General features: G+C 56.6%; 2 protein-coding genes across 5 annotated transcripts; one reads left to right on the top strand and one right to left on the bottom strand.

Moving 5' to 3' along the window:
* The first annotated feature begins 336 nt into the window (after positions 1–336).
* On the top strand, positions 337–5813 carry SCARA3 (scavenger receptor class A member 3). 2 transcript variants are annotated; one of them, XM_042803037.1, is made up of 6 exons: positions 337–483; positions 1758–1814; positions 1902–2021; positions 2557–2655; positions 3065–4108; positions 4972–5813. In XM_042803037.1, the coding sequence occupies exons 1-6, from the start codon at positions 477–479 to the stop codon at positions 5409–5411; spliced, it is 1767 nt and encodes a 588-aa protein (XP_042658971.1). In that variant the 5' UTR covers positions 337–476; the 3' UTR covers positions 5412–5813. The 2 variants fall into 2 exon arrangements, with proteins under 2 accessions (XP_042658971.1, XP_042658970.1); XM_042803036.1 differs by having other exon boundaries at positions 1755–1814.
* Positions 5814–9330: 3517 nt separating this feature from the next.
* On the bottom strand, positions 9331–21632 carry CCDC25 (coiled-coil domain containing 25). 3 transcript variants are annotated; one of them, XM_042803058.1, is made up of 9 exons: positions 21497–21632; positions 18653–18700; positions 17841–17880; positions 15264–15315; positions 14684–14759; positions 14053–14156; positions 12756–12958; positions 11630–11675; positions 9331–10269 (listed from the first exon to the last, which is right to left on the bottom strand). In XM_042803058.1, exons 1-9 carry the CDS (start codon positions 21519–21521, stop codon positions 10240–10242), a joined length of 624 nt encoding a protein of 207 aa, XP_042658992.1. In that variant the 5' UTR covers positions 21522–21632; the 3' UTR covers positions 9331–10239. The 3 variants fall into 3 exon arrangements, with proteins under 3 accessions (XP_042658992.1, XP_042658991.1, XP_042658993.1); XM_042803057.1 differs by lacking the exon at positions 9331–10269 and adding an exon at positions 11237–11520; XM_042803059.1 differs by lacking the exons at positions 9331–10269; positions 11630–11675 and having other exon boundaries at positions 12794–12975.
* Positions 21633–21693: the final 61 nt, after the last annotated feature.

Here is a 21693-nt window from a genome sequence, read left to right as displayed (position 1 = left end):
TTGTTAGTCATTAGGGCTGGAGGGAAGGAGGGCGGGCGCGGGACCAGCCTTTCTTCTCCAGCACATATCCCAGCGCCTCGCCTTTCGGTGGCCAGCGTCCAGCCCGGCCGGGTTTTGCCGTCCCACCCCCCCCCCCCCCCCACACCCCGTCCCCATCCCGCGTGGGCAGAGGCCATGGGCGAGCGGGCAGCCGCGGGGATGCTCCGGCGCTGTGGTGGCTTTTGAAAGCTCCCCAGGAAGTTTTGGGAGCGGGGGGCCGGCGGGAGGGAGCAAGGGGGGGGGGGTGAGGGGGGTGGGGGGGTGTGGGGGGGTGTGCGGGTTGGGGGGGGCGGGGGGGGGGGGGGGGGCCCGGCCGTGCTGGCCGCTCGCTGAGGCTCGCGGGGAAGAGACGCGCCGGGGCGGATGCGGGAACCGGGGCGGTGAGGCCTGGGGAGGTGCAGGATTGCACCCACCGCCCCCCCCCCAGCTCGGGGGAGATGAGAGGTGAGTGGGGGACAGCTCGGGGGGGGGGGGGGGGGGAAGGAGGGGGGGAAGATTGGAGCCATGGGGAGAGGAGCGAGGCTGGTGGCTTGGGGGACGGGGGGGGGGACGGCTGTGCCGGAATAAGTAACAGAGCTGGGGGGCAGCCGGCACCAAATCCCACCGCTGCTCCCCACTCTTGGGGGGGCTAAGCCAGCTTCAGCCGTGGCCAGGGACCCCCACATTGGGGCGGGGAGGGGAGGGGGTGGAGAAAGAGGGGTTGGAGGGGGGTTCCAGGGCTCCCAAACCAGTGGCAGCGCTTCCTCCTGCTTGCTCCAGAGCCCATCACTTGTTGACTCCATGGGGCAGAAAAGCAAAATTTGGGGCAGCCGAAAAGCAAAGGGCCATGCCAAGGAGGATGGAGGGAATCGCTGCTGCCCCCCCCCAACCCAGCGAGCACCACACCCCCCCCCCCCCCCCCCAGACCCGCTCCTGCCCCCCGCCCGCCTTTGCGTGGGGGGAGGCCGGGCGGTATAAAGCCGGGGATGCCGGTGCCGCGGTCACTCGGGCCGTTCCTGCAGCCCCCCCTGCGGCACCCCCCGGCTGGAACCCCTCCTTCTGCCGGCGAGGAGGTCGGGGAGGCCCCGGGCAGGGGGTGGCCGGGCTGATGGGGGGGCTGTGGGGGGTTACGGGGGGGCTCTCGGGCACGCTACGGCTCCCGGGGAGCTTTGGGGGAGCCAGGGAGGGAGGGAGCGTCCCCCTGCTCCGGGTTCCTTCGGGGTCGGGGTCCGGTGCTGAGCGCATCCCCGGTGCCAGAGCCACGGGTGGGCTCCAGCCCACGGCGTTTCCCACCCTGTGGGAGCACCCCAACATGCCCCCCGCTGGGATGGGGGGTCCGGGCTGGGTGCCGGCCGGAGTGGCACGTGGGTTTTCTTTGCTCCCATGTTTTTTGCAAAAAGGGGCTGGGAAGCCACAAAGCCCCTGGGGGCTGGGAGCCGGGAGCCATCAGCTTCTCCATCACTCGCTTTTTTTTTTGGCTAAATTCAACCAAATTCCTCCAAGTTGACGGTCTCCTCGGAGCGCAAAGGTCCCAACCAAGTCCCGAGGTGGCTGGAGCAGTGACGTGTCCCCAAGGGCCGGTGCCACCGGGTTGGGGCTGGCTGAGGGTGGCAGCGATGGGTCCCGTGTTGGGATGGGGGGGCTGTCAGCCGTCCCCCAGGGCCCGATGTCCCCTTCGGGGCTGGGAGGGGGCGAGCGCGGGCAGCTCAGGCCCCTTCCTGACGTTGTGCTTTCAGCAGACCAGCCGGCGAGAGGCGAGGAAGAGGAGATGCCGACCTTCAGCTACCGAGCGAGCGGTAAGGACACCCCCCCCCAACCCCCCACCCCCGGGGTGGGCAGGGGGGGGTGCGGCGGGGCCTGATCCTTCCCCTCTCTGCACCCAGGCAGGGCACGGACCAGCTGCAGCCGGTGCCAGAAGAACCTCTCCCTCCAGACGGCCGTCAAAGTCCTCTACGTCTTCTCCATCCTCCTCATCGTGGCCGTGACCGTGTTGGCTGCCTTGGGTGAGCAGGGGCAGGGGTGGGGGGGGCCTGCTCCTGCCTCTCCCCCCCCCCCCCCCCCCTCGGGGATACTGCGGGGCTCCCCTGAAGCACCTTCAAGCACCCAGGCATGGAGAGGAGCATCCAGCCCCCCCTGACCTGCCCCTGCGATACCCAGGGGACCCTGTGCGTGATGCCACCTCGCTGGGGGGATGGTTTCCCCCCCGCCCCGGGGACCTCAGGAGCCCCCGCGGAGCCCAGATGTTGTCACCCCGTCACCCCCACGGGCAGGGAGCAGCCTGCTGGGCTCAGGGGAGGGACGCTGTGCTCCGCGGGGCTGGAGCCCTGGGGATGTTTGGAGATCTTAGCCAAACCCCAACCCCCAAAGCCCCTTGGGACACCCACCCCCACGGAGCCAGCACCCACCAGCCACCCAGCCTGGCTCTTCAAGCCCTGGCCAACCCTCCTCGCCGGGGAAGGAGCTCGGAGGGAAGGTGTGGGAGACGACCACATCCTGGCGCCTGCCCACCTCCCCTGACCCCCCGCCCTTCCTCCGCAGTGTTCAAGAAAGTCAACTCCATCTCCAAGGACATCAGCTCAGCTCAGACCTATTACGAGAAGAAGATCCTATCCATCCAGGAGGATCTCCAGGGGTTGGGTGAGTGGCTTGCTCCTGGACCTGGAGGTCTTCTCCAGGCTTCGGCACCACGCGTCCCTCCAGGTGAAGTCCGGGGGCTCCCTCGGAGCCAAACCCCCACTTATCTCCCCAGATTTTGGCGGAGGGACAACTGCATGACCCCCCCCCCCCAGGGTGGGGTTGGGCTTTTTGAAGAACTTGCTGCACGGAGGTGGCAGGAACAGGGTGAGGGTGGGAGCTGGTGCTGGCTGGTGGCATCAGGGTTGTCCCAACCGTGGCTCCATGGGGCCCATCTCCAGAATCTGCAAGGACAGAGCGTGGTGAGGCTCCTTCCTCTGCTCTGGTCCTCAGCGAGAGGGTCTCCAGGCCCACGGAGGGACGGGGTGGGGCAACAGACACCCCACACCCCACACCCCCGCCCTTCGTTTAGATGAGAAGACTTCAGGGAACTGCTCCCTCTGCCACGAGATGGGACAGCTGGGCCAGGAGATCACCAAGCTGCAGGGCGAGCTGGAGGAGATCCAGAAGATGCTTTTGGTTCAAGAAATCCTGCTCGACCGCACCTCCCAGACCCACGACCAGCTCTCGTCCACCAGCAACAAGATCACCGGCGAGGTGGACAACTGCTCCTTCTCCATCCGGCAGGTCAACGAAAGCTTGGGGCAGTTCCTGGCCCAGGTTGGGGGCTGGCAGGTGGTCACCTCCCAGCTGGGCAACTCTCTCAAGGGCTTGGCCCAGGAACGCTACGATGTGCGAGCGGCCATGCAGCAGATGAACTTCACCCTGGGGCAAACCTCCGACTGGATCCAGGTCATCCGGAGGAAGACGGACGAGGAGACGCTGACGCTGCAGAAGATCGTCACCGAGTGGCAGAACTACACCCGCCTCTTCGGCGGGCTGCGGGCCACCTCCTCCAAAACCAGCGAGCTGGTGAAGAGCATCCAAGGCAGCGTCGGCGCCACGGCTCGGCAAGTCGGCCAGAACTCGGAGAGCATGCACGACCTGGTGCTGCAGGTGATGGGGCTGCAGCTCCAGCTGGACAACGTCTCCTCCTTCCTGGATGACCACGAGGAGAACGCGAACGACCTGCGCTACCACAACCGGTACACGCAGAACCGCACGGCCGAGCGCTTCGAGACCCTGGAAGGGCGCATGAGCTCCCACGAGATCGAGATCGGCACCATCTTCGCCAACATCAACGCCACCGACAGCCACGTCCACAGCATGCTGCGCTACCTGGACGACGTCCGGCTCTCCTGCACCCTGGGCTTCCACACCCACGCCGAGGAGCTCTACTACCTGAACAAATCCCTCAGCCTGATCCAGGGCACCACGGACCTGCTGCGGGAGCGTTACAGCCTGCTCAGCGCCCGGCTGGACTTTGACATCCGCAACCTGTCCATGGTCATGGAGGAGATGAAGGTGGTGGACGTCCGGCACGGAGAGATGCTGAAAAACATCACCATCTTGCGAGGTGAGGTGCAAGCCTAAGCCTTGACACACCCCCCCCCCCATCAGGTGCTTTGGGCAAGCAGTTTGGGGGGGTGGTGGTGGTGGTGGGGGTTGTTTTTGCTTCTGTGGCTGAGCACGGTGGGATCTGGGGCTCCTTGGGAGTGGTGGAGGACCCAAACCACCATCGCTGAGGCCAAGGCAATTTTGGGATGCGCCTGAAGGCACCCCAGATGCTCGCCCATGGATGCAGAAGAGTCCTGGGGAGGGAGCTGGCAGCCCTATCCCTGCGTGGGGGGGGGGGGGGACCCCAGGAGTCCCCCATGTCCTTCCAGCACGGTTGGCTTGCCTACTGGTTCCAGTGACCCCTCTCGCTGGTCCTGATGGAGAAGGCACGGCCGCCCCTGGATGAGGGATGAGGGTGCCCAAAGCTTTTCCCGGGTGGCTTGGGGACACCTCCAGCCCCCCCCCCGCCCCCCCCGAGGGATCAGTGGGGCTCCACGGAGCCCCTGAGCACCCCAACAACATCCCGCTCCGCCGCGGACCACCCTACAGCAACCACACCTGCATCGTTACAGGGCTGCGCTAATTAATGAGCCCTGGAGTTTCCTGGGTCTGTTTTTTTTTTTTTGGGGGGGGTGGGAGGGGGGGGTGGCGGGCCCTGCAGCGGCCCCATGGCACCGTGCCCCCCCCCCTGCAATGTCAGCGGTCCTTGGAGCCCACAGCAAGGTCTACAGGGCTGGGGGGAGCCCGGCTCAACTGATCCCAGTTTTAGCAAGATCTGCAGGGCTGGGGCATCTCCCTCTCGCCCCGTTTTGGGGTGCTGCTCCCCCCCCCCCCCCCATGCTTCCTATTCACCCCCCTCTTCTCTTTCTCCCCCCCCCTCAGGTGTGCCGGGCCTCCCGGGTCCCCGCGGCCTCAAGGGTGACGTGGGTGTCAAGGGCCCCCCAGGAAGCGAAGGAGAGAAGGGCGACGCGGGCAGCCTGGGCTCACCGGGACCCCAGGGCCCCCCCGGCCCACCCGGCCCCCCCGGCCCCCAGGGTGAAAGGGGTCCCCTGGGTTTGAAAGGCTTCCCCGGCCTCAAGGGTGCCAAGGGCAGCTTCGGGCAATCCGGCTCCCGGGGACAAGGGGGACCCAAGGGAGACCCCGGCCCCCCAGGGCCAACTGGGGGGCCAGGACCAGTGGGCCCCCCCGGCCCGCAGGGCAAACCGGGACCCCCCGGGACCCCCGGGGCTGTGGGTCAGGCTGGTGCGATGGGACCCAAAGGAGACCCCGGTTTGCGGGGCCCCCCGGGGCTGCCGGGTCCGCCTGGCCCCCCAGGACAGTAACCCAGCCTGCTGCCAGCCGGGGCACTGGGGACAGGGGGGGGGGTCCCCACTGCCAACCCCCCCCCCCCCCTCCCCTCCTGCCCCCCCTGGACCCCCAGAGCGTTCCCCGCAGAGCTGTGAGGCTGAGCCTCGCAGGACGGGGTGGGGGGGGCAGAGGGGTCCCAGTTCCCCCCCCCCACAGTGTGAGGGTCCGGGGCTGGTCCCCGGCTTGGCCACCCCCCAACACTGGGGTGGGGGGGTCCCCGCAGGACGGGGTGCAACTGGTTTGTTGCCCTTCCCCCCCCCCCCCCCCCCCCAACCTCCAGCCACGTTTTTGTGTGTGTGTGTGTCCCCCAACCTCGCGCTGTCCCCCCCCCCCCCCAAATGTACTCCCAGCACAATAAAGCTGTATGGGGACAGGCAGCTCCTCTACTGGGAACACTGGGGCGGGGGGAGCACCCCGACAGTGACGGGGTGCAAGGGGTGGGGGAAGCGTGTTGCACCCGCGTGTGCAAAGGGGTCACACCCCGGGGTGACCCTGCTGCTGGGAGAGGGGGGACACATGACACCCCCACCCCCCCCCCCCCCCCCCCCCCCCCCACGCCCACCGGGAAGGTGCGTTGCTGTTGTTTCGTGCCTCAGTTTCCCAAACCAGGCTGCCCCCAGCACCGTGCCCTGCCCCGGGGGCACAGGATCCGCCCGCTCGGGCGGTTTTATTGCTGTTGGCAAAGCGGTTTCCTGTTTTCCTCGCAGAAACAGCCCTGGGTTGGTTATTAAAACGGGCGAACGCGGCCCCGGGGCCCCTGATTTGGAGCTGCCAGGGCCAGAGAGGCCGCACGGGAAGGGGGGGTGGGGGGTGGGGGGGTGGTGGTAGTTTGGGGTGGTGTTGGGGGAAGCAGAGACCCAACAACTCATTACACAGATGGGGCACAGGCTGCCAGGCGAGGGCTGGGGTTGTGCTCTTGGGGGGGTCTGAGCACCAAAAGAGGGGGACCCCAGTCCTGCGCTGGTGACAAGGGACGCGGTAAAAACTGGGTGCTGGGTGGGACACGGGCACCCCATAAAGGGGACCTGGGTGCTGGGAAGGTGGGTGCCCACCCGCCGGAGCCCACCACCGCTCCGTGCCTCAGTTTCCCCGCCTTTCAACTAAGCAGGACCTGGCCACGCTGTAACTTCCCCCCCCCCCCCCCCCAAAAATCCACTCTTTCCCAATTTTCTGTGGAAAACTGGCCGCGGAGCAGCTGGGCCCGTGTTTGTGGCCGGGCGGCCGCCGGGCCTGAGAAAAATGTGCAAGGGCAGGATTTTCCCCCCGAACCCGCCCCGAGCTGGGTTTTCCGGGCGGTGGCGAGGGTGGGCGGTGGGATTTCAGAGCTGGGAGCGAAAAAGATTCGTAAATAAACGAGGAAGGGAGGAAAGGAAAGGGCGGGTGGGACGTGCTGGCGGCCGCCCAGGGGTTGTTCTTGGCTGGGGACATGCGGGCTCAGGGATGTTGGTGCAGAGGGTGCTGGGGACAGACGGACAGCCAGGGACAGGGTGCTGGGGACAGACGGACAGTCAGGGACAGGGTGCTGGGGACAGACGGACACACACTGCCCCACAGCCACACACAGGGTGCTGGGGACAGACGGACCCAGGGACAGCCCCGAAGACAGCCACCCAGAGGGTGCTGGAGACACACGGACAGCCAGGGACAGGGTGCTGGGGACACACAACCCCACAGACAGTCCCACACAGGCTGCTGGGGACACACGGACACATGGACAGCCCCACAGCCACACACAGGGTGCTGGGGACACACGGACAGCCAGGGACAGGCTGTTGGGGACACACAACCCTACTGACAGTCCCACACAGGCTACTGGGGACACACGGACAGCCCCACAGACAGCCACACACAGGGTCATGGGGACACACAGACAGCCCCACAGACAGCCACACACAGGGTGTTGGGGACACACAGACAGCCACACACAGGGTGCTGGGGACACACAGACAGCCAGGGACAGGCTGCTGGGGACACACAACCCTACAGTCACACACAGGGTGCTGGGGACACACAGACAGCCCCACAGACAGCCACACACAGGGTGTTGGGGACACACAGCCCCACAGACAAGTGCACACAGGGTGCTGGGGACGCCTGGACCCACGGAGAGCCACCCAGAGGGTGCTGGGGACACAGGACAGCCCCACGGACAGGGGACACACAGAGCCACACACAGGCTGCTGGGGACAGATGGACACACACTGCCCCACAGCCACACACAGGGTGCTGGGGACAGACGGACCCAGGGACAGCTCCGAGGACAGCCACCCAGAGGGTGCTGGGGACACACGGGCAGCCAGGGACAGGCTGCTGGGGACACACGGACAGGCATGCACAGGTTGTTGGGGACAGACGGACACACACTGCCCCACAGCCACACACAGGGTGCTGGGGACACAGGAAGAGCCCCACGGACAGGGGACAGACAGAGCCTCACACAGGGTGCTGGGGACACACGGACAACCAGGGACAGTGGTGCTGGGGACACACAACCCTACAGACAGTCACACAGATGGTGCTGGGGACACACAAGACACACGGACAGCCCCACAGACAGCCATGCACAGGGTGCTGAGGACACACGGACAGCCCCGCGGACAGGGGACAGACAGAGCCACACACAGGCTGCTGGGGACACATGGACACACACTGCTCCACAGCCACACACAGGGTGCTGGGGACAGACAGCCAGGCACAGGGTGCTGGGGACATACAACCCTACAGAGTCCCACACAGGCTGCTGGGGACACACGGACAGCCAGGGACAGGCTGCTGGGGACATGCCACCCCACAGACAGTCCCACACAGGGTGCTGGGGACACACAGCCAGCCAGGGACAGGCTGCTGGGGACACAACGCTACAGACAGTCCCATATAGTATAGGCTGCTGGGGACACACGGACAGCCAGGGACAGGGTGCTGGGGACACACCACCCCACAGACAGTCCCACACAGGGTGCTGGGGACACACGGCCAGCCAGGGACAGGCTGCTGGGGACACACAACGGTACAGACAGTCCCACACAGGGTGCTGGGGACACACGGCCAGCCAGGGACAGGCTGCTGGGGACACAACGCTACAGACAGTCCCATATAGGCTGCTGGGGACACATGGACAGCCAGGGACAGGGTGCTGGGGACACACCACCCCACAGACAGTCCCACACGGTGCTGGGGACACACGGACAGCCAGGGACAGGCTGCTGGGGACACACAACCCTACAGACAGTCCCACACAGGGTGCTGGGGACACACAGACAGCCAGGGACAGGCTGCTGGGGACACACGGACAGCCACCCCACAGACAGTCCCACACAGGGTGCTGGGGACACACGGCCAGCCAGGGACAGGCTGCTGGGGACACACAACTCTACAGACAGTCCCACACAGGGTGCTGGGGACACACGGCCAGCCAGGGACAGGCTGCTGGGGACACACAACCCTACAGACAGTCCCACACAGGGTGCTGGGGACACACGGCCAGCCAGGGAGCAGGACAGGCTGCTGGGGACACACAACCCTACAGACAGTCCCACACAGGGTGCTGGGGACACACGGACAGCCAGGGACAGGCTGCTGGGGCCACAGGGACCTCGCCCGCTGCCGGAGCCGCGGGGCGGGCGCCGCAGCCAAGCACAACAGTCAGCAGCCGCTCAGCACCAGCCCCGGCCAACACCCACGGCCCATGAAAGGGCCCATTAACGGCGGGAGGAGGGAGACGGGGTCCCCCCCACTCCTGGCTCGGGACCCCGGGGGAAGCGGGTAGATGCTGGGAAGCACATAAAATAAATTTCAAGTGCGTGAGACTTAATATTTCAGGTCGTGAAGGCACGCTTCCTATTTGCCTATCCCACCCCCCCCGCCCCAGTTCCTCAAAATCCACCCGGCAGCACGTTTTACCAGCACGGTATGAATTTAATCGTGACGTATATACAGGTGCTGCAAGGATTATCGCGACCGTTTCGCACAGACTCATCCCTGAAACCTTACAGAACTCTCAGGAAAAAGCTCTGGCCTGGCCAGGCTGCGCAAAATTCAACTCTTCTTCCCAAACTTCTCTCTCCGGAGAAGGTTTGCAAGGAAGAGCCCGGGAATCGAATGCAATTTAAAAAGAAAATAAACCGTGGGGTTATTCTCACTCTGTGCTAAAAGGCACATATTGCAGCCCGCGGTCACGCAGGCTGCAAAAGCCCAGCTCAGTCTTCATCATCCGTGGCTCTGTGTTTAACGAGGAGCCGCCAGATTTACTGCCAGCGAGGGCTGGGGAGGTTGGCCAAATTTACAGAGCACCCCTCCCCAAAAAAAAAACCAGCAGAGGGATCCCCCTCCCAGCTTTGCCAACCGCCGCCAGCACGGAGTCCTGCCGTGGGCAGCGTCGCGGTTTGTGTAGGCGCCGAGTTAACGGCAAACCCCCTCCCGCTGCCAGGGCACGATTTGGGTTCTTTTCTTTAAATCTCGGCGGGTTAAAAAAGCTACACCAAGCCCTTCCCTAGAATAAATAGCATTGTCTTTATAGAACTGAAAGTCAATTCTGCTTCCTTCCGCCCACGTCCCCGAAAAAAAAAAAAAAAAAAAAAGAGATGTACGTGCAGACATATAGATCTTCTCCCTCCAGAAGTTGTCCGTGGCACAGCGCTGGTCAGGCTGCTGAGAGAACCAACCAGGTTCTGAAGAAATGGGAGTCAGAGTTCGCTTTCTGGGGCGTTTTTGGGTTTTTGTTTTTGTTTTTTTTTTGGCATTCTTAGCGATGGTGACACATTAAGACATCCCAAACCACCTCATGATCGAGAGGAGAGACTTTATTTACATAAAGTCATCTGAATCGTTGCCATCCTGCGGGAAGAAAGTCAAATCAGGATCACTGTGCACGTTAAAACGGAAAATGGTGAAACGGTGCATTCGGCAGGATTTCCGAATTGCCATTTAATCTGGTTTCCTGCCATTTCGATACAAACACCGTGAAATCAGACCAGAGAGACGCACGACAGCAGCTCTGGAGCGGGAACAGCCCCGAGTGAAGCTCCCCGTTGCGAGACAGGGGTTGGTGTTTGCTGTCCCCCGCAAGGCATCGCTTCCCTGAAACTGCAGCCCGACTGCCGCGACCCGGGAGGAACCGGGGCCCGGGCTCACCCCACCCGTTATCGTGGAGCGTCTCCAGATCACCACCTGAGCTCCACTCGGGAGGAGGAAAGCAGCCTGGCACAATGTGGGGCGCTGAGAGGAGGAGATCTCCTGGCACAGCATTTCCACCGCGCCTCTCCCCGGCAAGCGGTCACTGAACGGGCACAGCCTGCCCGTCAGGAGACACTCATCCTTCAGCCCAGCTCGAGTTTCAAAGGGGACCCGCATGCCAGCCAGGAGGGAAATCAAGAATTCTTGAAAACCACGTGCTCCTCTAAGGAGTTAGTCAGGGGCTAGGATGCAAAAGGTGGAATTTTTTTTTTTTTTTTTTTTTTTTTCTTTTTTTTTTAAACTGAGGGTCACTGAGAGTTGCTCCAAGATCAGTTTCCTCTGGATCCCACCGCGGGGGAAGCTGCGGACGTGCCAGAGCTCAGGCAAAGCACAGGCGCACCCAGCGCACGCCAGGATCGATTCTGAACTTCAGCCCCCCCCCCCCCCCCCCCCCCCATCAACCCCCCTCCCGCCGGCTCCTCTCAGCTTTGGCTCCTTTCCCACCGTCAGACCTCAGCCATGCTCCGGTCCCGGGGTTGACAGCTGGCAGCAAATCCCTTCAAGCTTCCTCTCCTGCCCCTCAGCACCTACCTTCATCCCTCCCAAACTGTTATCCGGACACCTCGGGTTTCTTTCTTAATTTTATTTTCCCCCCCACTTTGAAGGGACAAGGCGGCATACGCAGGTCGTGGTACCATCAGGGAGACCTCCTCCGCTCGTGAGCCAGACAGCTCACGAGGAGAGTCAAGCCTGGCGCCCCACTTCAAGCTCTACCCCGTTCTTTCACTTGGATGGGAAGGGAACTGGGACGTTTTCCAGCAGCACAGGCTGCTCCCGGCTGACACACACGCAACAGGGCCCTCTCGGAAAGCAGCAGTGTCCTTCACCGAGAAGCGGCGACGGAGATTTGCTCTGTCATGCAGGAGTCACCAGAACCAGGCTGCAATGCGGGAGCTCTACCGTCACACGGTCCCGCATTGAATTTCAGCCGCCTCGGAAAGGTTTCTGTGGGCAATCTTACCTGATTGGAGGACATGTTCTCAGCCTTCATTAACGACGAGTAGCTCCTGGAAGGGAAATTACATTACCTTGCACGATATGTTTTCAAAACCCACCAACAGAGAGGCGTTTTGATAGAACGGGACCAAGTACCAGAAAAACAAACAATTTTTTTTTTTTTTTTTCCTTTCTGAACTCAGGCAGACTGGACCAGTATTTGCTTACCTCATACTCTTTGCCTAATTAAAACAACCAGACAAAGCCCAGGCACTATGCAGCCTCCTCCGCATTTTTGTTCTGGAACTACCAGCTAGATCATCCCGGGAGGTAGAAAATCCTTTACTTTGGGGGACGGCCAAGAGGCAGCTCTGGGGCAAGGTTAAATAAGCAGGCAGGCCTCTTTCTCTGCAGCACAGGCGTGCCTGCTGGTGACTTCTCCTCAGTTTAGTTTGCTTCTCTAAGCTCTCCTTTCTGAGCTCTCCATGTGTTGAATCACTTTGGAAATCCCGGAGTTATTTCAAATTCCGGTTTCACTGTCATTTACAGATAAACACGACTTACTAAAGCTTAAAAGCGAGCTTTTGGAGCCAGCCAGTGGACACATCCAGTGCTGTACGGGGCCGTCCGTACTAGGGAACAAGCTCACACAGGCTGCAACACGGACAGAAAGGTCACCGTGACCTTTCAAAACACCATCCCTCAAATCTGTGTTTAAAGGAGCGTGCGACTGAGGATTCACCCGTTTTAGTTACCATCAGTGATGCGAGAGGAAGCTGAAAAAAATCAGGGAAGGCTCCCTGCTTTCCCAGGCTCGTGCAAAGCTGGAACCAATCTCTCCCCTCCCAATGACAGAGCGAGCCAAGCGGCTTGCCCGCTTTCACCCAAGTTAGGGACAGGTTTAAAAAGACACAGTCCTTTTAAACAAGGGTTTAACATCCAGGTTTATTTACGAGAAAGGGGGAAAACGCATTTATTCTAAAAACAAAAGGAAATCATTGGGCCATGCAGACATCTGTGCCAGAGCAGGTCAGCTGAACACTGAGCAACGCCAGGCCAGCTATGAAACAGAAACTGCTGACCCATGGCTCCTTCCCAGCCCCGACGAAAACTGCAGAAGTTACAAGTTGGCACTACAATTTCTTACTTACCGAAGTTCTTCCAGCTCTTTCTTCTTCTTCATCTCTTCTTTTTCCTTCCGCTTCATCTCTTGGATCTGGGCTTTTTTCTCATTTCTCTCCTCTCTGTCCCGGGCTTCCTTCTCAGCAGCCAGGTCTGGGAAGCGCTCCACTTTTGTCTTCTCTAGCCGGTTCAGGATCTCGTTCACCTTCTTCTCCACTGTCAGCATTTTCACCTTTGGAGTGCAAAAAACTGTGATCCTTATAAAAAAATACTTTTACTCTGGCACTTTCTCAGCGGAAAGAAAACACCCTATTTCCACTTTACACATGGCTGAATCCCACAAAAACAGATGCTAAGGGAAATCACTGCCACCGAGGCCTATTCAGCAGGTTGTGTAACAGCAAATAAGAGGCCCACTCCCAACACTCAGAAGCACATAGCTAAGAAGCATAAGCATTGCTAAGTACATAAGCATTCCTAATTTCATTTCTTGGCACATGCCTCAACAAAGAGGCCAAGAGGCAGGGACCAGTCCCTGCCAGTTCCCGAGGAGGTGGCAGGAGGTCTCTGCAGACCGTTTTGGGAAGAGAAGCTCACGTGCTGCTTGTTGACTGCAGGGTTTTTAGCATTTCTTGCCCTGGTACAGACCTGGTTTAGTCAAACAACTGCACCTCTAGTGAGCCTTTTCTCCCAGCAGCCATAACTACAGCGTAAGCATCACATTAGCTGCAAACACTGGGTGAGGCTTGGGAATAGCTTAGTACACCGGCTTGACCCTGCACCAAAGCTAAACAGCTCTGCCTTTTAACTGATTTAACAAATTCAGAGGCAGCACCAGGGGGAGAGCTCTCGGAGCAGAGAGCGCGGAGCAAAGCAGCGACAGACACCTCCAGGACCCTCCTTTGCAGAGCAAGTTCAAGCGCTGAGCCCTTCCAGGCGTGCGATTACACTACTGCCGGTGAGCTGATCCAAAGCGACTGCTCATACGCAGGCTCTTCGGCTGTAGTAAGAGACGATTTCAGTGGAGATAAATTCAAACAGATAGCACAGACTTAACCCGTGATACCACTCGGCGTCAGCGAAGACTCCTCAGCCACGCTGTGCCGCAGTGTGGAAACACAGGCTGTGCAGGCTGGCGATCAACCACGGATTTACAGGTGATGTTCAGGGAAATCCAAACACGCTCCCAGGATTTCTCTTATGCCTCACGAGTGGATGATTCCCTGGCTTTCGGGCAAATGCTGAAGGCAATCTACCCAGCTCCTAACAGGGAAACGTTACAGTCTGCCACCAGGTCACCCTCCCTGGCTTGCAGCAAACACTTACATCCTTCTGCCTGTGAAAGCCGATCTGCCCCACGTCCATGTCGGCAGTCTTCTTCAGGTTCGTCCACGGCGTGTACACCACGTTGACGTTGTTCATCTTGCAACCTGGGAAGCAGGGGAGAAGGGAGACGTTTCAATTCTCTCTCTGCTGAAAGAGGTCTTAAAGTTGTCCGTGCCCATGGAAACACTGGCAGTTACTTTTGTCACAAACATTACTAGCTAGGCAAGAGAGAAGAAAACAGAGAAGTCCTTCCAGTGTTACAGTGAAACGGAAGAACACCACGACATCATTTTCTGCAGTAACATGAGCGCTGCAGCAGTGCTAACGAACTCCAGATGGAGACCGTCTTTGCCAGAAGAGCAATTACTATGGAAGGGGGCCCCAAGGTGGTGGTAGAGAAGAGACTGCAAGGCCTCCTTGGCTCAGACAGCAATATGGAGGCATAAACGGGAATTTCAGAGATTTAAAATTCCTCCTTTCGGGCAGCTCCAGCAGCTGGAAGTGACATCTGCTTCCCCTAAGACCCGCAGGCACGGGCGCCCCAGCAGAAAGGTCACAAACGTCTGATCCCCCAAAACCCACAAGGCTCGTGTGGACCAGAAAGACTCACCACAAACACCTCACACATTACCTTGAATGCTATTTGCCTTCACTAGATGGGCACAGTCTATCAAAACTTCTTTAGGAATGTCGTCCACCGTCTGCCCCTGTGACAGAGCAAGGCAACGTGAGCGGCTCGTGGCGGGGCCGGAGGGATCGACGGGCACATGGAGGCCTGGAAGCTGGGCATGATGTTCTGCAAACACAGCCCGGACCTCTGCGTTCCACATTTTACAGGGCCGGAGCTTTCCGTGGCATTTGCAAGGAGAGGCTCAAAGCACCACAAGTGATTTGCACGCTGCTTTTCCCAAAGCTATTCTCCCCGTTTTAGCGGGGTGATGGTCCCTAGACACACGTTTGCTGTCAAGACATCAACTGTTCTGTTGGGTCACGTTAAACTGCCGGCTCCTCCCCACGTTATTTGGAAAGGGAGGCTGTAAATTCTGCCTCCCCACACGGATGGTTACCTCCACCCTTAGGGAGCCCTGCAGGCTTTCACGGTTCACGTGAGCAAAGATGGTCTCGTGCACGGGAATCGCTGCAGAAAGGTCACATGCAGTTCTTATACAGGTCAATATTAATGTTTTAAAATATACACGTCACAGGATTACCTTGTGCAACCGAAGGTACACATGTGCAGAAGAGAGCTTATCCACATGAAACCTACAGAGTGATAAAAAAAAGCACATTTAACAGAGGATGAGAGGTGGTGATCTGTCCTGAAAGATTTACTTCCTAACAAGTGACAGAACAGCCACTCCATGGATGACAAAAGTATTGAAATGTTCATGATATACACGTTTAAAAGCAGGCAAGGGAGTCAGAGCCTATCCTTCAAAAAACACCTGTCCTCTCAATGGCAGACTGAAAAAATAAGAACACTTTCCCCCTCTTTTTTTTCTTTTAAATGCTGTACTGCATGCAGGCAACACTCATAGGGTGCCTGCGCACGTGCTATTTTGGTCTATTTATTCTTAAGAGAAACAGCAAACTCCTGAACTCTGCAGCAGGCACTGCTACACCACTTACATGACTGGTCTCAACATCACAGAGTAAAAAAACCTCACAATTTCTCACTGGTCAGTACTAATGTTCCACGGAGCCCAGGGCTCTGCCTCCAACAGCGGGAGCAGGCGATGCTGCCGGGGAAGTGCACAGGATCTAGTGGGTTTAGTGGGTACCAGGCTGGATAGCACCTCCGTGTTCTCTGCCTCTAAGATTTCACAAGCCTCGGTCACCCCCCAGCCCCCTCCCCACCCGACTGAAGACGGCTTTCCTCCTCCCCAGTCCCCCCTCACAGCACAGCTGTTCATCTCCTCCATGGCTCCAGCTGCCCTTCTCCAGACCTTTTCTAACTTGCCTGTGTTTTTTACCACCATCACCTCTTTTTTAAGCCTCTGTCCTGATCAACACTCACTCCAACCCCGCAGACTTCCAAGGACAGAGGTGAGGAGCTGATCTCACGTCACCTCCCAACCTTTCTTACCACCATTTTCTTTTTAACATAATAGGACTTTGTCCTTCTTGTGGCAAGATAGAAGATGCTCCAGTACCAACACATGAAGTCTGACTTGTACCCCGAGCCTCCTGTTCCAATTTCACCAGACCCCTCTTAAACAGAAGTAAGCCTAAACAGTGCCAGACACCATTAGGAGAACAATTCTCAGGAGACCTCCACAAGAGGACCTGTGATATTTTGTGGAGATGACACTAGGATATGAAAAAAAAGAAACATGGGTGGTGTTGGTGTGAGCTACAAGATATGGAAGAGATGGGGAAGGATGACTTTCATGGTTCAGGGTATTAGAGGATGAATCTCAAGGTCATTTCTAAATGTAGACATACCTTAAATTATGTAGTGATAGGACAAACATGAGACAGAAAATGAATGTGATACTGCTACAACAAAGTGTTATTCAGCTGAAATACAATCTCTTCTGCTAGAAAAGAAAAAAATATTCCCTTGCCAGTTAGCTGACAGCTGACAAAACATCTTCTATGGAGCATGTTAGCTACTACCTATTCAACCTCCGGTTCTACCGAGACACCTCAGCCCATGCTGGCAAAGGCCACCTGGAAGAGCGAGAAGGGGCACAATCCATGTGGTGATTCTTGTTAGAAACTGCTAGCGAAGGAGAGGGCAGCAACAGTGATACATCTGGGCTGTACAATAGTACCCGAAAACAAGCAAACTCCTGCATAAAAATCTCAAAAATCAGTCTGGAAAGTTTACGGACTAATCTAGCCAGCAAAGATGACACAAATTGCTGCTAAAAGGATTGGGAACAACCCTTCCCTCATTTTTCTCTTCTGATGAGATCTTACAAGCCAAAACCAAGCCACACATGTCAGAGTGCTTCCTTCTGCCTGCTTGGCCACAGCTCTAATGGGTCTGCTTAGAGCAGAAACAGCTTTCCCCCATCAGGACTCAAAACAGCAAAATCCTCTGCTCCTGCTCACCCACTCCAAGGGCTGTTTTACAAGCCAGGCCACTACTTGCCCACAACACACACAGGAGTGACACGAGGCACACGCAGAGGAAAAGGCACTGGGAGAGGACAAGACAGTTTTCTTTAGGCACAGCGTTTACCGTTGCTCAGAAAACTTCTGGCTCTATCCCCAGGCCCTGTGTGACTGCCCCATGATTTCACACGTTTGTGTCCACTCTCCCTGTCTTCTGTTAGCCTTTTGGTTTTGCTGGTTTCTCTTGTCCTTGCATGGAGATGTTCAGGAGCTGCTCCTCTTGCTTGACTCAGAAGGTGCTCTCTCTTACAAACCCCAAGCTGCCCTTTTCTTTTAACTCCCCCTGTTTCCCAAACACAGTAAGAGCAACAGCAACACCTATATTCTGAAACACAAATATCCCTGTATGGAGTTATTGCTACTCCAGCAGCTCCACGTGCAGATAAACCCCCAAAAGTTTCACAAAAGGGGCCAGCTTCTATAATGAACAAAGCAGGGGGGTTGAGGGGGAGATGCAGGGGAATGAATTCAGAATCAGCAGGGTCCCACCAGCTGCACCAGGGTCTGCTGTGATCTACCTCCACACCAAGAATGCATTTAAACTGCTAAATGGCCTCAGAAAAAAAGAGACTCTACAGTGCCTGTGGAAGGGAGAGGGTTGTTAGGATCATTTGACTCAGCTGCATAACAAAAGGCAATTTGTTTCAGCGAGTTTCAAGACCTACCAGATATCTTCAGGCCAGCCATACTTTATTAGGTCTTCATCTGTAGGAATAAAAAGTATCGATGAGCAAAGCCCAGGACCCCATCAACAACAAATCCAACTACCTGTCAAGCAGGAACCCCCCGCAGTTGGTCGGCCACTGCATGGTGACTGAGCAGAAAGAGAAAAGGGCTTTAACGCGGCACCTGCCTGCTCCAGGTAGGGCAGAAACAGGTATGCCAGGAACAGCTCCAGCACATCGTTTTGGCATTTTAAAGTGAAAATGTGTTTCTTCAAATATCCATCTCACTGGGGGAGACTTTCAGGGCAAGGCTTCAACATAGCCACACTAACACTTTTCCCGTGGAGTGAGACACCTGGTTTCACATCAACGACTGATGTGGAAACCTGAGGAGCAGCAGAACTGTGACCTTCACCATGAGGGAAAGGATGGGCACAGGCAACCTAGAGAGTACAGCTGCTCACTGGAGAGGGGAAAAATACAGACTGAGGAGGGAAATGGAAGGTTGGTTTGCAAAAAGTTATCAAACACAACCTGAAAAGCAACATTTTTCTCTAGCTTTTTTTCAGTTAATTTAGTTTTCACTTGTATTTGAAGGCAGATACTCTGCCTAGCAGATTTACAAAATGTATTTATCCTGACTAAAAGTAACACTGGATTTCAGAGGGCTAAGTCAGAATCACTTGCAAGGGTGGAGAAGTTTTCAAACAATATATTGAATTAACACATACAAAGACATCCTTTCAAAATGACCTTAAATTCCCCAAAATCTAAATCCGAGCCAACTGGCATTGTTACATTAATGTACTTACTTTCGTACTTATCTTTTCCCATGTAAATGGTGTAAACGGAAGGAACAACTGAAGGATAGAAAGAGGAAAACAAATCAAAAGGGGTTCAGACAAACTGTGCAAGGAATGACAAACACACCAGTCTTGGACACAGAAATTAGAATGAAAATTGCTCCACCCACCCACTCCTCCCTCCCTCCCACTTTCCTCCTGAGGGTCAAAGGAGGATTATTTTGCATTTCCTCCAGGTTTTGTCCTGAATGCTTCAACAGACTTTGAAAAGTGGCATTTCTAGTGCTTCCCATGGAAGATGATCCAGCAAGGAACAGCTTTCTAGGCAGAACACCCTCTACATCCAGGTGGTTCAGACTGTTTCTGTGTAATTGTACAATCTCTTCAATTAAGCACATGTCCGTGAGCCAGAAAGGCTGACATTGTATTTACAGTCTGGGATTAACTCTCTGTGTGGCCTTGAGTGAAAACAGCTCATCTGCCTGGCCCTCGCTTCCCCAAAGTACCAGCAGTCCAACGTCAACCTCCCCCAGGTAGCCTGGGGGGATTAAAATTCACCAGACAACGGAAAGACACAAGTTCCATAAAGTCGTTTGTCTCATCTGTGCCTTTTTGGGCTACTTAAAACAACATCCTTCCCTTCTTTAGGGCTCATTCCATCAGGCAGTAAAGGCGCTGCCAATTCTGGGAAAGCAAATGAGTGTCCCTTCAGCATCTCGACTAAAGGCTGGCACAAGCTGGGAGATGGACACAGAGAGGGAAGAAGGTGCTGCAGTCAGGGAAGTTCTGTTGTAGAAACCACCAAGCAGCCTGCTAAAAAGAAAAATATAAATGCTCATGCATTTACAAGGCAGCAGAGAGATCCCAACGCTATCCAGCAGCTTGTCACATTTCTAGCTTCTACAGTTTTTAACAATTATCCTGTGTGCGAGCAAATGCTGCAGCCACAGCTACAAGTCTCAGTGCTGCACTGAAATTCAGCCGTTCTTCACGAGGCCGTACAGCACCTGAGGACTTCAGCATGAAGAATTAGTCAGAGCAGGTTTTCAGCAGACGGCTTCACACCCTTCGCAGCCAGTGGCTGGAACAACCTGCTGCAGCAACACAGGTTTGCCTTTTTCCTACACTGTCGCAGAACAAACAGAACTCACAGCAGGATTTCTAAAGTCACTCACTGATAGTGCACAAATTAAAGACGAAGAGCAAATCAATGAAACGCAGGTCACCAAATCTGCCTCCAAAAAGCACCTTTTGAAAAGACGGCGTCTAACTTCCTATTTTCAAAGTCACTAAAACACTTCACTTACATGCTACAACTCTGGCAGTGAAAGGACTGGGATCCCAAACTGCTTAATGACTCGGTTCTTTCTGAGGGCATTTTTATTAGAAATCCAACATCACTAGCACAAAGCCCAGACAACACTTTTCAGTTTAGTAATGATGTAATAAGAAATGGAAATTCAAAAATATGAAAGGATTATATGCCCATGGAAGATAAAGATTGGAAAAAATCCACCCTGGAAGCACAGGAGAGTCCAGAGAATTTGAGATCATCATGACTACAGGCACCACTCATAAGCGTAAAATTAAATACTCAAAGTTGCATTAGTGATGGTTCTGTGAAAATGAAGCCTGTCCTGCCAAAACAGTAGGGGAACACTAACACAACCAAGCAGGAGCTTACTTCCAACCTACACAATTTAACACATTTTAGGCAAACTGCAACCGTCTTCTTGCTGTAGACCTCTCTCCAGCAGCACAGTTGATTATAACATGTTATAAACCCTCTGAAAAATTGCAATTTAAAACCAGAGGAGATTGTTCCCATCGTTAGCAGAGTTAACTGCGGTTTGTCTGCTCCTAGGACCTGCCAAGTTACCCTACATGTCTGCCAGGCACTGTACCAGGCTCTTTTCTCCCCAAAAAAAGGCCCACATCTAGGGAAGTCTCTCAACGTCTCACCGGCAGCCTGCTGATCGGCAGAAAATGTTTCCATCCGAGTGTCAGATTAAGCAATCAACACAGTTCAGGGTACCTGTTCGCTGTGTGTGGAAAGGGCCTGACTTTCCACCACAGAGAAAAAGAAGTTTTTAAACAAGTCCCAAGAACATATTTATTTATGAAACAGTCACAAGACTACTTGTTCAAGGAAAATCAAGCAGACAGGCACTCAAATCCTTCCCATCTAGGAAGCTCATCTCTAGAAGCGAGGAAAACGAGGCTATAAAATACTAGCTTACGGATACAGTGAGTAAGGGATAAAAACCATGGGGAAACTTTCCCAAGCAAGTTATACGTTGGTGAAATGACTGGTGGCAAGCCAAAAAAGTAATACTCCTGCACTGTCCTCCATATCGTCAGCTCATATTGCATCAAACCACAGATCTGATGCTTCCGAAGTGGCTGACTTTTCCGTACAGGCCAAAGAAAGAGATCTGTCTCTATTAAAGGAAAAATAATGAGCGGGTTTACGCCTTATGCCTTCCCCCAAACTCCCGACAGCCGTACACTTGAGAAAGCTTTTCAGAAGTCGCTTTCCGGTACTGCTATTTACTCAAGGCTGTTAACAACCACTGCTGAGAGACTCCTCAGCCCGGCGAACCCCGCAGCTGCTGAAATTACTTCAAGCTGTAGCCGATTTCGGCCTAAACCGGCTCCTTTACACTCAGCCCAGCTCAGGGGCTCGCAAAAAAAAGGCGCCGAAAGGGACTAAGAAGGGTGCTCAGGGGAGGATGTGCCCCCCTCGCTGAGGAACCGGGCAGGGGCGCGGCCCAACGCTCCCCTCACAGACAGCTCCCTCGCGGCTCCGCGCGGGCGCTGAGGCCTCCCGCCTCTCTCCCCTCCCTCACTCACCGGTGGAGGTGAAGTAAAACACCATGGCGGCAGCTCCTCGGCCCGCCCGACCCGGGGCTCCGCACCGGCGGCCGCGCTCCCGCTGCCGCAGCGCCTGGCGACAGGCGGTCGGGAAGGAGCAGGGCGCATGCGCGTGAGGGGGTGGCGCATGCGCATGAAGGGGTGGCGCATGCGCATGAGGGGGTGGCGCATGCGGA

This window comes from Tyto alba, unplaced genomic scaffold, assembly GCF_018691265.1.
Source record: "Tyto alba isolate M040663 unplaced genomic scaffold, T.alba_DEE_v4.0 Super-Scaffold_40, whole genome shotgun sequence".
Classification (NCBI taxonomy): Eukaryota; Metazoa; Chordata; class Aves; order Strigiformes; family Tytonidae; genus Tyto; species Tyto alba.
Note: the sequence above shows the minus strand (reverse complement) of the source record. Positions and strands in the feature narration are given on the sequence as shown.